General features: G+C 38.7%; 1 protein-coding gene across 1 annotated transcript in view; it reads right to left on the reverse strand.

The window, feature by feature from the left end:
• POLA1 (DNA polymerase alpha 1, catalytic subunit) overlaps window positions 1–15,321 on the reverse strand; it is a 280,205-nt gene that overhangs the window by 248,695 nt on the left and 16,189 nt on the right. Inside the window, exons 5-15 of the mRNA XM_039872470.1 lie at window positions 14,124–14,239; window positions 13,590–13,652; window positions 12,661–12,750; window positions 12,140–12,227; window positions 11,650–11,848; window positions 11,383–11,561; window positions 5,960–6,072; window positions 5,098–5,214; window positions 3,805–3,879; window positions 2,787–2,925; window positions 1,900–2,054 (exon numbers count right to left, since the gene is read on the reverse strand). Coding sequence (XP_039728404.1) covers window positions 1,900–2,054; window positions 2,787–2,925; window positions 3,805–3,879; window positions 5,098–5,214; window positions 5,960–6,072; window positions 11,383–11,561; window positions 11,650–11,848; window positions 12,140–12,227; window positions 12,661–12,750; window positions 13,590–13,652; window positions 14,124–14,239 — 1,334 coding nt within the window. The remainder of the gene's footprint in view (window positions 1–1,899; window positions 2,055–2,786; window positions 2,926–3,804; window positions 3,880–5,097; window positions 5,215–5,959; window positions 6,073–11,382; window positions 11,562–11,649; window positions 11,849–12,139; window positions 12,228–12,660; window positions 12,751–13,589; window positions 13,653–14,123; window positions 14,240–15,321) is intronic.

Consider the following 15,321-nt stretch of genomic DNA (forward strand, 5'->3'; position numbering starts at 1 on the left):
TCCCTTTATTTACCAGTTTTCACAGTAATGAGTTGGTTCCCTAGCTTCCTTCACAGGTGTTCATGTTTACAGTATCATTACAAACTCATGTATTGCAACTGTTGCAGTTATTCTTATCGACAGACAGACGCACAAACTGTCCCATCTTGGGCCAGTAGGAAACTCCTCAAGTTGACTCCTGAGTCCTTCTGACATATCTTTAGTAGATTTTAATATCACCCTTGCTTTCTGGTATAAAAGATACTCCAGAATTATCTTGGACATTTCCTGCCCAAAATCAGCCATTTCTCCACAGAACCCAATTTCCTGTACTGGGAAATGGTACTGAAACCTCACTCTGGGTGCTAGGGGAGGAATACTTTTTAAATTTTTGGCTAATTAAATCTTTCCAAAAACACTTAAATATTAACTATGGACACCTGTTGTATTAAATATTATTAAAACATCAAATCACACACTAAAAAAAAAGGAGTAAAAACACTGCCAAAATTCTGTTTAAAAAGATCCCCATCAATGTCAAAAAGGACTTAGAAGCAAACATAAAGGTCCCGCTGACCAAAGAGACAGATTTAAGCACCAAAAATAACAATAATGAATGCAACACATTGGAACATGCTGAATATATATAAAACCCATGAGTTCATCATGATATTCCACAAAAGAGAAAACAAAAATAAGTAATGATAAAAATAAATAAATCATTGGTCGACACTGCATATAATGTAGGTCCCTGACTTCCTACTTAGAAAATTGGCAATTAAAGAGAAAGAAGTATATATAAATATAGAATGCAATATACATATGATGTGTTATTGAACTGTACACTTGAAACCTATAATTTTATTAACCAATGTCACCCCAATAAATTTAATTTTAAAAAAAGAGAAAGAAGTACATATTTATCTTATCTTTCTTGTACAAACTATTACAGCATAACCAAATAGTGGTAGTCAATGAGGAAAATTTTATTAAAAATTTTACTAATAAACATTCTAATATTTAACAAGTCTAGCTAATAAACATGGAAAGGATGACAGAACCAGAAAACCACCATTTTACAACTTCTAATGAAATAATTAATTAAGTACTTTATTTACAAAAACAAGTAGTAGGCTGGATTTGGTCCACAGGCAATAGTTTGCCCATCCCTGGTATAGAGGAAGAAGTCCAATGACACCACAATGCAAACAAATACAGAAAATGCATTCTTTAAGAGAACCAACAGTTATTCTTCAATAAGTTAGTCACTGAAAAAACTGTAGGAGGTGGGAGGGAGCTGCTCCCATTTAACATAAGATTCAAGAGACATAAAAATTAAACACCATCTGTGAATCTTGTATGAATCTTGATTCAAATAAACCAAGTATAAGACATTTTTGAAAAACAGTCATGTGAATACGGACTGGATATTTCAGATGATATCCAAGGAATCACTGTTCATGTTATTACACAAGATAATGATTTTATACAAGAAAGTACAGGTTTTGAGAGACTCATACCAAAGTATGCAATGACACAAATGTCTCAGATTAGCCTTAAAACACTTCAGAAGGAGGGGGGGCATAAATGAGTATGACGAAATCTTGCTAATTGCTGAATATGACTGATTGGTATATGGGAGTTCATTAAATTATTCTATGACCACAACGTTTTCCAAAAAAAAAAATTTTTAACCAGAAAATAAATAAATAAAGAAAGAAGTCCAGCAATTTAAGTCTTAAGAAAAAAATCAAAACTCCAACATCAGACAAATTGAATTCATTCTCCAAAATGGAATTTAGTAGTGAATTACTATTTTCCCCTTCAAAAAGAACAACTTTCTCTTATAGAAATGCTATACAAGTTCAGGCAAGTATTTGCATCTAAGGCACAGGTACAAAATCTGTCCTGTTTCTTTACCTCATTTTGATGTGTCTTTGCATTCTGCATTGTCTTCATGCTGAAAGACATCACCACGAGTGGGGGAGGACCGACATCCATCATTACATTCACCAGGTCTGGTTTCAAAGCCATTGCCTCAACTTTACACCAACTGAATGGCTGGTTCGAGAGCTCTAAAACAGAACGGATATAACGGATCAATAGCCATTCACTGAAAAAGAAAACTACTGTAATTAAGACATCTGTGATTAATTGAGGTCTTCAATCCCACCTTCTATTAAGAATGTCTTATTATAACATCAACCAAAAAAAAAAAAAGCCACATTATTGGATTGTATGCAAATCCTTGTATATGTATACATATATGCTCATTTTCCTGGGAAAAAGCTTCCATCTGATTTTCTGAAGAATCCAGGACCCAAAATAAGCTTTAAAAAGACAAAACACTGCTTTGGGGGAATCACAAAACATTTTTAAGAGAATCATGAAGACAAAACAGAGTATCACAGATGCAAATACCGAAAAACATCATGCAAGAGACCAAACGAGCACTATCCACATCAGGCAGTGATGCTCCCCTCCTTCCGAGGTCAGCAGTTAACTATGTAGAACATCTGGGCCATAGAGCCAGGTCAGAAGTCCATACTTACAGCAGCGCAATGAGGGATGTGAGCAAACGCCACCTGGGCTAACCAAGGCCTCCCTCCAACTACACTTCCAGGCATTACAGCAATAAAGTGATTCCAAACACATTCCCTACACTCACTCAAGGAAAACCTTGAGGATAAAACATTAGAAAAGGAAACAGACACACAAAATAAATAGACCAACTCCCTAACTTCCGTTTTAACTGCCATATCTATCAGCAATTAACTTAGCATTCTGAAAGTAAATATTTTCCTTACGTGGGTTTTTTACTTCGAGCCAACAAGGTCCTTTGATCTTTCTGTTCATCAAGAACAGTTCCAAGCTAGATGTGTTGGTCCCAAATACATGAGAAAAAGTTTCTCCTTTCAAATCCTGAGGAAGCTGTGGCATTTCAGCCTGAAAAAAGACAAGAAAGAAAAAAATCTTTTTTGTTTAAAACTATTACTTCACATTTTCCAAAGTCTATACTTGAAATAAACAAAAGCCTCTCTATGAAACACCAGAAAATACTCCTTATATATATGTGAAATGTAATTTGCCACAAATGAAATCCAAAACAATTCACCGTAGGAAACAAAAACAATTCACAATGACAAAATAATGCATCTTGATGACATCCATTAGAAGAAAAATAGGCCAAGAAGTACCCCCAAAAGAGGGTTTGTGTCCAGAGCAGTACATGCCTTACTGATACAGAATAGCCAAATAAGTAGCGCTGCGTTAGAAGAATGAAAGCAAGAGAGTGGGCCTCACTCAAAACGCTTCCATGGTACATTTCATCACCACTATCAGAAACTTTTCTTAAAAGTTTCCCTTTTCCAACACTGTGGGATCAACACACTAGAACAGAGGTTAAAAAAAAAAGGTTACAGTCCACTTAATTAACATCCCACAGTAATGATCTTGCCTGTCACAGAAGCAAGAGCAGCACTATAGTGACATTACTGACACTCTCCTCCCTCACCTTCCCACTGATCAGAAGGGACACCTCAACAGACTAATGATGGTCAACTCCATCATGTAGCATTCATTCCACTTGATAAACTGTTGTGCAGTTACAACTTATTCAAAGATGCATACTTGAAAGCAGAGAAAGGCACTATATCCCATAGTCTATGTATTTAAAGTTTTATCCATTTTTTTCATTACTGTAAGTCCACCTCAATGAACTAGGGGCTTGAGGAGCTCTGCCAAAACTAATTGAAAGCCAATTACAATTTCAAAAATAGAAAAACGTCATTCTCAACCAAAACCCAGTAATTTTGTTTGACTTACCGAATACCTAACTTCCAAGTATTCAGATTTTTCTGGAATATCGGGTATCTCAAAAGCATAATTCTTTTCCACTATCTGGGCAAGCAGATATTTTGAAAACATTAAGACAAAAGCTTTTCACAAAATAAATTAACAAGCATTACATATACAATGCACGTCCCTGTATTTAATCATTAGAAATCTAGCATCCTTATGAAATTCAAAGGTAAATAAAGCCAAAAAGACACCCTTTTCAAATGGGGCTAAAACACCCAGTGACAAAATGCTAAAAAGACTTCTCTTAGACATTAAAGAACTTAGAAATATTTGCATTCAAGAGGGGCAATAAAAGATTAAAAATTTTTATGTTAATGCATTAAATCATTTCCTACTCTTTGATATTAAGCAACTCTACCTTGCTAGAAAAATTAATAATTAGCATAATTTTTAGCTCATATTTACTGAGTGCTTGCTAATAACTTAATATGAATTTACTGACTTAACCCTTTCCAGCAATTTTTGAAATACGGTCCCACTTCTCAGGTAAAGAAACAGGCCAAGAGAAGTCACTCTACTTGTCCAAGGTCACACACTTAGGAAGCGGTAGGGCTAGGATTTAAAGCACAAGCTGTCTGGCCCCAGCACCTATGCTCTTGACCATTACACCACACTGCTTCTAGAATTTTAGAGACTTCATTCATCAGTCATAATTCTGAGATCAAATAGTTTAGATGGTTGGCCTTATCTTCGGCAACTCAACCCTCCCTTTATTGCAATCACTGTTAATAATAGCCAGTATGTTGAGTGAGTTACAGTCCCCACAATGATGGCCAAAGGGGTCAATATCTCACAAAATCAATATCACGCAAGTGATCAATATGTACCATAGGAACAGAAGATTTTTATTCTATCAGAATAGCATCATAGTCCCTGATTTTTAAAAATAAAACCTTACTTAACCTTCTGACTAAGACTACTTGGCAGTAACTAATATAAACAAGATCAGAACAGCTTCTTTTCCACTTGGGAATAAAAGCACAAGATATGCTGCAAATACTGGCAGCAATTACTTTGCTATGAGCGATCTTTCTATTCAAATTAATGAACATTATTTTATAAGCACCTTAAAGAGAAAGAAAAATTATTTTTACAAATCAAACATATTGATTTGGTATCTATGAAATTTCCATTCGATGAATTATAGCCACAAAGGGCATTCTGCACAAAGAAGATATGCAATAACTATTTGCTAAATTAGAAAATGAACAATCAACTAATAATTAGAGCTGGAAAAAATTATCACCAAATACACACCTTGGACTTGAACTTCATAATTTTGTATTTTGCTGCTATTTTCTCATCAAATTCATCATAAACATCCTTCATTGTAACTGGAGTTCCTGTTTCTTTCCCTGTGTTTAAATCAATTTTCTGCTCTCCCACAGAGAGAAGAGGGGAGGGGGGGGAAAGAGTATCTGTTCATAAATCTTTTCAACCACGAGAAACCTAAGTCTAAATCAATTTTTGTCTTCACCCATTTAAACATTTAATGGAACGGTCTTACAGGTGAGCTCAAAGATATAAACAAGACCCAAAAATGTAGTAAACCCAACACCCAATTCCTTTCAATAGCAGCATAAAAGCAAACCAGAGATAAAGAGGATCGATCCTACAAAATGGGAGAAGAGTGTTGTAAATCCTGACCAAGAATCTTCGCAATTCAACTCAGATGGGAAGGAGCTGGGTTTGGGAGGGGAGTGTGGATGTGAAGTCTCAATAAAAAAGAGGAACAAATGGAACTGACCGTTAAACGGCTGTGGAGGAAATGGCACCGCTTCCTAGACAGCAAAAACATGAAAACTGGGCCAAATGCCATGTCACATTTAGAGCCATACAGTACCAACCTGATTACTATGGAAATGAGCAGTGGAGGGAAAAACAGCATCGTATACTTGTATATTCTTTCACACTCTTTCTAATAAGTTGAAAAACAGAGTTTTACTCCATTTCTCTACTTTTCCCAACCTCTAATGGAGCTTCTGACAACCAGTGGTCACTAGTCAGGCAGCAAGAAAAAAAGCGCCAAGGTTATGGATTATTCATAGCCCTATTGAAGAATTGGGCTGGTGGCAGAACACAGAATGCACTTGGAATTAGAAGCTAATCAGTAACATACTGTTTCACGAGGAAGGAAGTAAAGAGTTCGCTCAATGTTTTTCACCATCACGCAACAGCTCACATGAGTTTTGGCAGATTCGATCCAAACTTTGCCAAACAGAAATACCACACCTAAAAGAATAAGATAAAACCAAGAGAAACATTTCAATTATAGCACATTAAAGGGGCACTATAAAGGCTCAATGAATTTATGCCTTCATAAGAAGTCATTTTTTACAGCAAATTTGTATCTGATGTCCACTCTCCAAGATCAGTTCCTTTACTTAGGCCGTATGACAATACCACCCTCGTAAAACATGTGACCACTAGGACAGAGGACAGAATAACTTTTGGTGTAAACATTTACCCTAGAATTAAGGAGACATCCCCAAGTCAAAGGAAATAAACTTTGGTTATTAGGGACACACCCCCTGTGACACCCCAGGTCAGTGTAGAAACCCCTGGAGAATTAGGGAGACATCCCAGGATCAATGTAGACACACCTCAAAAATTAGGGAGACATCCAAGATCAGTCAGTGTAGGGAAAAAACAAAAAAATAAACACATTTTCCCTTGAACCAGGATTACCCAGATTAAGAGAAACAAAACAAAACAAAAAGGCAAACTATTCTCCAACAAATCTCATATTTAAACCTCTTGGGAGAACCGTGAGAATCATTACAAAATTCCTTTTTAGCACTTGTACTTATCGATAAAAATTAACATTCATGTATAAGAATAACTATGTATGATTCATCAGTGTTTTTCTATATATAAAATTGTTTGGGAAAAGCAATTCATCTATTTTATTCCATATAATAATAAATATCTCATAATAGGGCTCAACTATTATCGCTTATCTCACCCTTTCTACCTCACAGACTACTTAAGACACCAGGCTAGGTAGTGTTCCTTTCTCTTCTATTTTGGTTTAACAAATGGTTTAATAATCAAATCAGCAGAAAAACTCCTTTTGAGACCCCTCTATAATATATACTACAAAGTAAAAACAAGCCTTTCTAGACATCAAGTCATTGTTCATGGAAACTAGCCATCAAGATAGGACTCCAGAGGTTTGACGGTCAAACTAAGAGATGGTCACTGTGCAAATTCCTGGGCTCCATGAATAATTAGACAGCAGTAATCAACACAGCCACTCAACACGGCCACTTGTCTGAGACACTAAGAAAATCCTGGCTCATGCAAAGGCTACTGTTCACAAGGCCAATTACTCCAGTTTCACAAGATAGCTCATCAGTGCTTCCTTTTGTCACTCACTCTAGTAGAAATAAGACCATCTAAGAATTTTCATTTCTGCAGATGATTAAAATTCTTACAAGAGTTGTGTGATTTTCAGCTGGGGGGAAAGAGGCAGGTGGGGGGAGATAGGAGAGAGGGAAGGGAGTGTGAGGATGATTAAAAAAGAAAAAAAAATCACAGTGGCACAGAAAATTAAAAGTCATCCTCAAGACAGTTAGAGATGAAAAAACAAAATTCCATGCAAAGAAAAATAAAGACCCTAATATTGGATTCAAAGATTCAAATAGCTCATTTTACAGTCAAACTAATATCACACTTCATGCAACACATTTGACACTGTTTATGCCTCATTTGCCACAAAAAGATCATGGTAAACAAAGATTACATTCCCCCCAAAGTTACTAGCTGAAACCAGGTGCAGTCAGGATTATTCAACCTTGAAAAAGTCATAATGAAGACAGGATATCTCCCCATATGCAAAGAGTAAGATTCTTTTCATAATTATGGAGCATTCAGCAACAACTGACTGACTTAGAATCTGTAAGAAAGCGAGAGACAATAACAGGGTCTTTGGGAATACTTCGTTTTTATTAGCTGCATTGATTTCACCAAAGCTCGCTGATCATTATTACCTGCTATCACTATGAAACTGTTCAATCCTTTGAAATTAAAGGACTTTTTTTAAGCTATCTTATTTAACCCCTTGGCATCAATCACAAGATGACACAACTTGAGAAATACCACAGAATGGCACAGTGGCCTGAGTGTGACAAGCCCAGCAGTCTGCCACTGAAGAGCTAACCACTTTATTTTCAGAGTCTCAGCATGCTCCTTCCGTAAGTAACCAAATAGACTAGATGATCTCTGAGGACTTCTCCAGCACTAGAAATTTCCTTTTACCTTAGCATTTGAACACAGAACAATAACAGACAGGTACCTCTTTCAATTGCAAAATATTTCCCAATAGTGGTTGGAAAGTCCTATCCAAGACTATGATTAGCACTAAGAATTCAACAATACGTATAAATTGGCTGCTCTGCAAATATGGCTGTGCTCCAATGTCTCAATTTTAACCTCCATTACCTATTACCATACAAAGCACCCATCACTAGCCAATAGACATTTCTGTGATGATGGAATTGTTCTGTCTGTATCCGTGGATCCGTGGACGTGTGGCTACTGAGCACTTAAATTGTGGCTAGTGGCTGAGAAAATTCACTTTCATGACTTTAAATTTAAAGAACTACATGTGGCCAGCAGCTACCACAGTGGATCTAGACCTCACCCTGCAAAACGATGCTGTTTTTTAGTAAGAGTATCACCCAGTAAACAAAAGATGGAAACAATAAACTCATTTTCACACAGGAAAGAGGATTGTTGTTGTTCCTTAAAGTTGTAATCCCTGGAAATTGACACTGGCAAATTGATGCTTTATGTGGGGATTAAGAGGGGGGCACCATCCACCTCTGTGTTACCCATTCTTACCCAACACTGCTCCAAGGCTTCAAGAGGCAAACTCAGTATAGCAGCAAATGCAACTCTGGTTCGCTGAAACCTTTCATGTACATTTATAGGCCTGTCAATCACTGTGCAGTTTATGTCAATGAACATTTATTAAACACCCACTATATGCCTGGCATCATGCTGAAAGCTGGAAATAAAAGGTCCCAGCTTTCCAGGAGTTCAAAGGCTTTGGGGGCGGGGGAGAAAAACACAGCATCAGATCTTTTCAAAGTAATATGACAAATGCTACGATGGGAAAGGGTATGATGGGGTCACAAAGGGCTCTTAGGCCAGTATGCAGGATTGGGAAACTTCCAGATGACACCTGGGCTGAGCCAGACAAGGGCATTCCAATCACACAAACACAATAAACAGAGAGACATGGTACAAAGAGCAGCAGGTACAGACAGGGAGCTATTTCTAGGGCACAGAAGTCATGCATGGCAGGCATCAGAAGCCTTGCTAAGGAACTTGGACTTTATGATGTAGGCAGTAGCCACTGAGGATTTTTTTTAATGAGGAAATGACATGGTCAGAATTAGCCTTCTAAGCAGTCACTCTGGCCACAATGTGGGGCATGACAGCTGAAGGATCAATCAGGAGGCTGCTGTGATGGTGTGATTCCATAGGCAAGAAGGGATCAGAAGTGGGAGCTGTGAGGAGAAAGAGAAGATAGCCTGCCTACTTTAGGAGGAGAAAACTAGTAAGACTTGGTGAGGGAAGGGAAGAAAAGGAGGCATCAAGGCTGGCTCCCAGGTTTCTGGTTTTGATGGGACCCTCAACCAAGACAGGGAATCAAATCCACCATCGAGCAGACACAGCAACCCACAGGGAGTAGCACTGGGAAGGGCAGGCCCACCATGTCACACAACTTCAGCAAGCACCACTCACATCGCCGTGCTCCAAAGGTCCCATGAGGTGCATGTGAAAATGGTGTCCCCTGCAGCTGTACAATGGGGCAGCCTGTGTTTCAGCAATGGATGGGAATATTTGCTTAGCCTCATGTTATCACACCTGCTAGTCTACCTTCCACCGGCAAGTAACAAAGAGGTAGTCAAAGAGGTGAGAGGGTCTAACCAAATTGTCTTACCCTAGCTAATGTAGATAAGATACCATTTCTAAGATTGCTTATGTCTTTACCTAACGAGCTAAGACATGGCAGTTTGCTACTCAAGGGCTCTGTATGGGTTTCTACATATTTGATAAGCTGAAGCATATTACTGTTTCTGTCTCCCCTGAGACCAGTAGCATCTTTCCAGTTAAAGTCAATGTCTGATTATCTTTAAGGTAAACTTAGCCTCCAGATCTGGTGGTTAATACTTACTCTTCTTACTCATTCGCTTCCTTTACTCACATTTAGACACGCCCTCTATTTTCACCAGATGCAGCCTCTAGGAAACCACCTTGAAAAATATAGTTTGCATCTACTCTCAGATCCAGAAATGGATATGAATAAAGGTAACTCTGTTTAAGAAGAGTAAGTATTTTATATTAATCCGACAGACCTCGTCATATCCGTCTTACAGTGAAGGGCTCAAAGGAGCACAAAAGGAAACTGGAGAGCGTCCTGGCTTTTGTGAGTCAGAATTCACAGTATCAGCTCATTCAGAGGAGGACCTGGGAATCACCCTTGATTCCTTTCTGTCAACCCTCACATCAATCCATCAACAAGTTCATGTCGCAATACATGTTAAAAGCATTCACTTTTCTCTCCACAGCTACCAATAGGTCCAAATAGCTAGCATGCCTACCTTGGACTGATATCCAGGGTTTCTCCACTTACCCACTCCAGCCCCACACACACACACACACACACACACACACACACACACACACACACACCCATTCTCCACACAAACTTGGAGAGTTCCTGTTAAAATGTACATCCAACCATGTGACCACCACTCCACCCATCCTGCCAGTATTTAAAATCTTCCACCGCCTCCCCACCACTTTTAAAATGAGATCTAAACTCCTTAATATGGCTTTCAAGGGCCTTCATTACCTGACCTGGGCCTTTATCTCCAACTTCATTTTCTACCAATCCTGTCACTTGATTATTGTGCTACAACCACTCAGGCCTTTCTCTCTCCGGGCCTCTGTGCTTACCAGTTCCTCGGGCTGAAAGGCTCTTTGGTCAATCTGCATATGCCCCATATCTCAGCACAGTGGTGATCTCCTCAGACAGGCCTTCCCAAGCCACCCCTCGACTAACTGCCTTTACACCATTTATCAACTTTCCTTACGTACTGCCTATTTCCCCCTACACGCTCCTACCCCACTAGAATGTAAGTTCCATTAGGATAGAGAATTTGTCCAGCTTGTTCACCGCATCTCAGTGCCTGGCACACAATAGGGTGTTCAATTTTCTGAATAAAGGAACAAATTAATGGCTAATTCCATTTAAAGTGCATAACTATAACTTCAGATACACTGAAGGTAAACTACAAGCACACATAATTGTACAAAATCACATAGCTGGTTTTCAGAAAAAGTGTCTGTAAGGATTATTCACACCACATAGCCCCGCTCCATCTCGGTGGTTCACGTACTTTACAGTGATTCGGTGTTGGTCTCTTAGCATCCCCATACATCAGCACAGAGCCTATGCCAATTACAATCACTAAAGCATTTAAGGGGAAGGCGCTATTCCATATTAAAGACATATAGTATGATTACCTGGTTGGTTGTACTGATCTTCATAAGCATCCAGCCAATAAAACTGAAACACTTGTTCCTCATCTGCCCCTTTTACCAGTGGGAGGTGATCGGAATCCACTTTAACTTCCCAGGCTGAGAAACTGCTGTCATCTTCCTGATCAATGTCCCAACAGGAGATATCTGGGAGAAAACTTCCTCTGGAAAAATCACATTTTCAAAAACCTTTCAAAATCCAACAGAATAATTATAGCGCTACTTGCCAGAAAAGTCATAAAATGTTCTTACAAGCAGGACGTGGTTCCTTTCTGAGGACCTGCCTCGCAAATCACCCCCTCTGCTGGTTCCTTCTCTTGGTCCCAAGTCTTGGCAGCCACAGGCTCCACGTCCGCCTCCTCAGCTTCCATGGGCTCATCGAAGTCACCATCTTCAAAATCCACTGCCCCTGACTCCTCCTTGTTTTGTGTACACGCTGGCACTGCCTCTCCTGCGGGTATCACCACATATCCCCATCACGGGCTGCCGCCCTGGAGCACAAAGGCTTCTCCGGCACAGCAGCAGCAGCCCACCCTTTCCCACACTGTATCTGCATTCCCTTTCAGTCTCCAAATTGGATGTTTTCAACTTTCACTGCGGTGAATTCAAATCTTTCACACTTAAACTTGCTATCACAATACCTTCAAAATCGCCTCCACTTCCTCCTTCATGGGGCCTCCATTTTTGACAGCACTTTGCCACTGTTCCATAGCCCTGTACTTGTGCCCGACGTCAGACTTACCGGCAAATTCAGCACGTTTAAGAGGAACGGGAGTTAATGGAGGCTCCTTCCATGAGACAAGGGAATGGGTTTTTCCCGAGGGAACTGCCTGTAAATGTTTTTAAATGTTTTGTCAGTTAGACCTGCATACTAAAAATATGCCAACTGTCCTACCCTGACCAGAGATAATGACAGTCCCCATTTGTAAAATGATTTTGTGTATTATTAATGTAATAGCTTCAATTATTTTACTGTTACCTAGGTTTACAAAAGAAATACTTGTTTCCAGGAGGAAAATTATTACATTTAGCACAGTTGCAATACTTATAATAAACACATAGTAGTTACTACAAAATTTACTATGAAGAAAGCAGGCACATGCTATTTTTGAAATACATAAAACTATATAATGAAACGGGAGTCCTAATTTAAAACAAAAATCAAGAACAAATTCAAAGGCATTTCCCTCATCTAGAAAAGCAACAGAATAAGTTTTAAGCAATAACACAAATCAAGTCTGAAGGCATTTACACACACTCTACCTTGCAGGTATGCACAGAGAAAGGATTCAGTGAAGCACCAATGGATCTTTTCTTCTTCAGTATTACAGGTGGTAGGCTTATTTGAGGTGTCTAAAAGGAGGGGGAAGATAGACATTCACTGCCATGGTTTACCACAAGACAGAAAAAGTGTATTTTTCCTCCACTGAAGCCCAATGAGCAAAGCATTTTTTTTCCCTGCTCCCCCCACAGATCTATGTTCATGCACTGCAGTTACTATAGCAACAATACCACAGACTCACTAGAGAACCAGAATAGATACTGAATCCAGCCCTCATCAATTTTTTCTTTTTAAAACTTATACTTTTCCCTTACCCTTTCAGACTATCACATTTAAAAACTGTCAAGCTACCCCTCCATGGTATCGGTGTTAGTCATTTTAATCAAGAGTCACTTAGAAAGATGCACATCTCTAAATGAGAGTTTCGTCTTTATGTGAAATAGCCAAGTCGCAAACTCCCAGCACAGCCGAGCCTGTCTGAGTTCTAACAGGAACAGCACACTGACTCTTCCTTCGCTCCCGCTCGGAATTCAAGACAAGGATCTCACGCCTGATTGTACAGACTGACAGACTTCAATCTATTTCAGGAACACACACTGCAACAACTGAATCGGTTCAGTGCGCATGCCCAGAACTGACTCGTGTATTCTTACCACCTCAAACACGCCCCCACGCAGCTCATCTACAGAAGCGCACGGCTTGTAACAGCTGGAAACTACTCACCTAAAATGGTGAGAAGAAACCAATTTGCAGGTTTGTTGTTTGGGGGTGTTTTTCGGTGGTGGTGGTGGTGGTGGTGCTACCATTGCATTTTTTAAAAAAAATTCTGGCAATGGTCTGCTTTGTATAATTACTGAATTATTTCTTCAGCCATGTCCCCTACATATTTAACTCCTTGAGATTCACTTACCTCAGTGTTCAGATCTTGTAGAATGTCACCTAGCAGACCATCCTTGGACAAGTCTACAGCTTTCTGGAAGTTATAAAGATAAAATGAGAAAGCCATACACTTTTCCCTTCTCACCCGGATCACATGTTTGCAAAAGAAAGAACCTAACCAGTCAGTCCTTGCCTCTTCAGCCCTTACTCTGAGTGCTCACCTACTAGTTATGGAGCTTAAAAATCACCCGTGTATACACAGCTCCCAAAACTGGAGCTCCCGACCTCTATTTCCATTCTCATTCCATGACCCTCCCGTTAATCGCTGAAACAAACACACTGTCAATTCAGCTTTTCAAGTCAATCTTCTTTTTTATCTCTAAGTTCCAACCACTGAGATGCCTAAAGTCACCTAGAAATCTACATTCAACTTAGTGACTGAAATTGGTAAAATATTACTCAAATATTTGCGCTCAAAGATATTAAGCACCTATTATCTGTAAAATCAATTATTAAATGTTTCACAAAGGAAAAGGCAAAAACATAAGAAGACCATAAAACTCACTTCTGTGGTTTTCTTCCCAGCACTAGCAATGAACATTGACTTGATATCGTTTGGTCTTGTCACTGCAGCCTTCTTTACATGCCTCTTGTCTTTGTTGTGTACTTTAGCATCTTTTCCTGTTGGAACAGAATTTAGAAACATGCAGTGGCAAAAATCAAAATGGAAAACTAAAAGCCCAGTCACCTGCTCTCTGCACATGAGAATTTGAGAAGAAAAATGTTAAGAATTCAAAATACAAGAATATGACATTTTTGTGCAAGGTACACAGGGAAGAATCTTTAAAACGAGCTTAATTCAGGAAAACTCGAGCTGAATGTTATTTCAAAAACTGATGAAATACCAGTAAAATATCTGGATGGGTTATTAAGTGTGACTGTTTAACTGCTATTGTTAGTGTGAATAAAAAGCTTTTAAAAAGGTGGGGGGGGCATGTTTTCCCCAGAAATAAAAAGAAATAATAAGTTCATCTGGAAGCAGGAGACTGATTAGCCTAGCGGCCTTCATGAGATCACCTTTTCAGTGCTCCACTGAATCTAATGGGAAAACTGAACTGTGAAAAAAACAAGACCACCAGTTATGATACTGTAGCAACCTAATTGCCATTTCATGAAGAACAGCAAGTAGACACACGCAACACATGTAGCAACACTAAACAACAGACATTTGCACAATAAAGAACAACTTGTGCAGTGTTTTTTCTTATGACCATGTGTATGTAAATCGCCTATAAACTCTTCTAATACTGTCAATTTTACTCTCGCTTTCTGATTCATCCCAGAGCAGTCTCTACCTCACAAAGACCTAAAATGAATAGTTACTACAGTGCAGTACTGGCATGGGAATACACAGACCGGATGAAACAGAGAACAGAGTCCAAAAAAAGACCCAATTACTTATGGAAATTTAACATATAATAAAGGTGGCATTTCATATTCCTAGAGACAAAAGACTTTTTTTTTATCCCTGAGCTGTGTCTTGATATGAATGTACCATATTTATATTTATAATATTTTTAAATGCCACATAATTATTCATTTAAAAATCCAACAAGATATATTTGAATTGGCTAGTCCCTGTTGAGTCAATAATTTACATAATACAGATAATAAAGAGCTATCTGTTTGGCTATATCTCTAAACCTAAAAACCTGTCAGTCATATAGCTGGAATCAAGATGAGACTTTTTAATTAGTGCTGAT

The sequence above is a fragment of the Pteropus medius genome, unplaced genomic scaffold (assembly GCF_902729225.1).
Source record: "Pteropus medius unplaced genomic scaffold, Ma_sr-lr_union100, whole genome shotgun sequence".
Lineage (NCBI taxonomy): Eukaryota > Metazoa > Chordata > Mammalia > Chiroptera > Pteropodidae > Pteropus > Pteropus medius.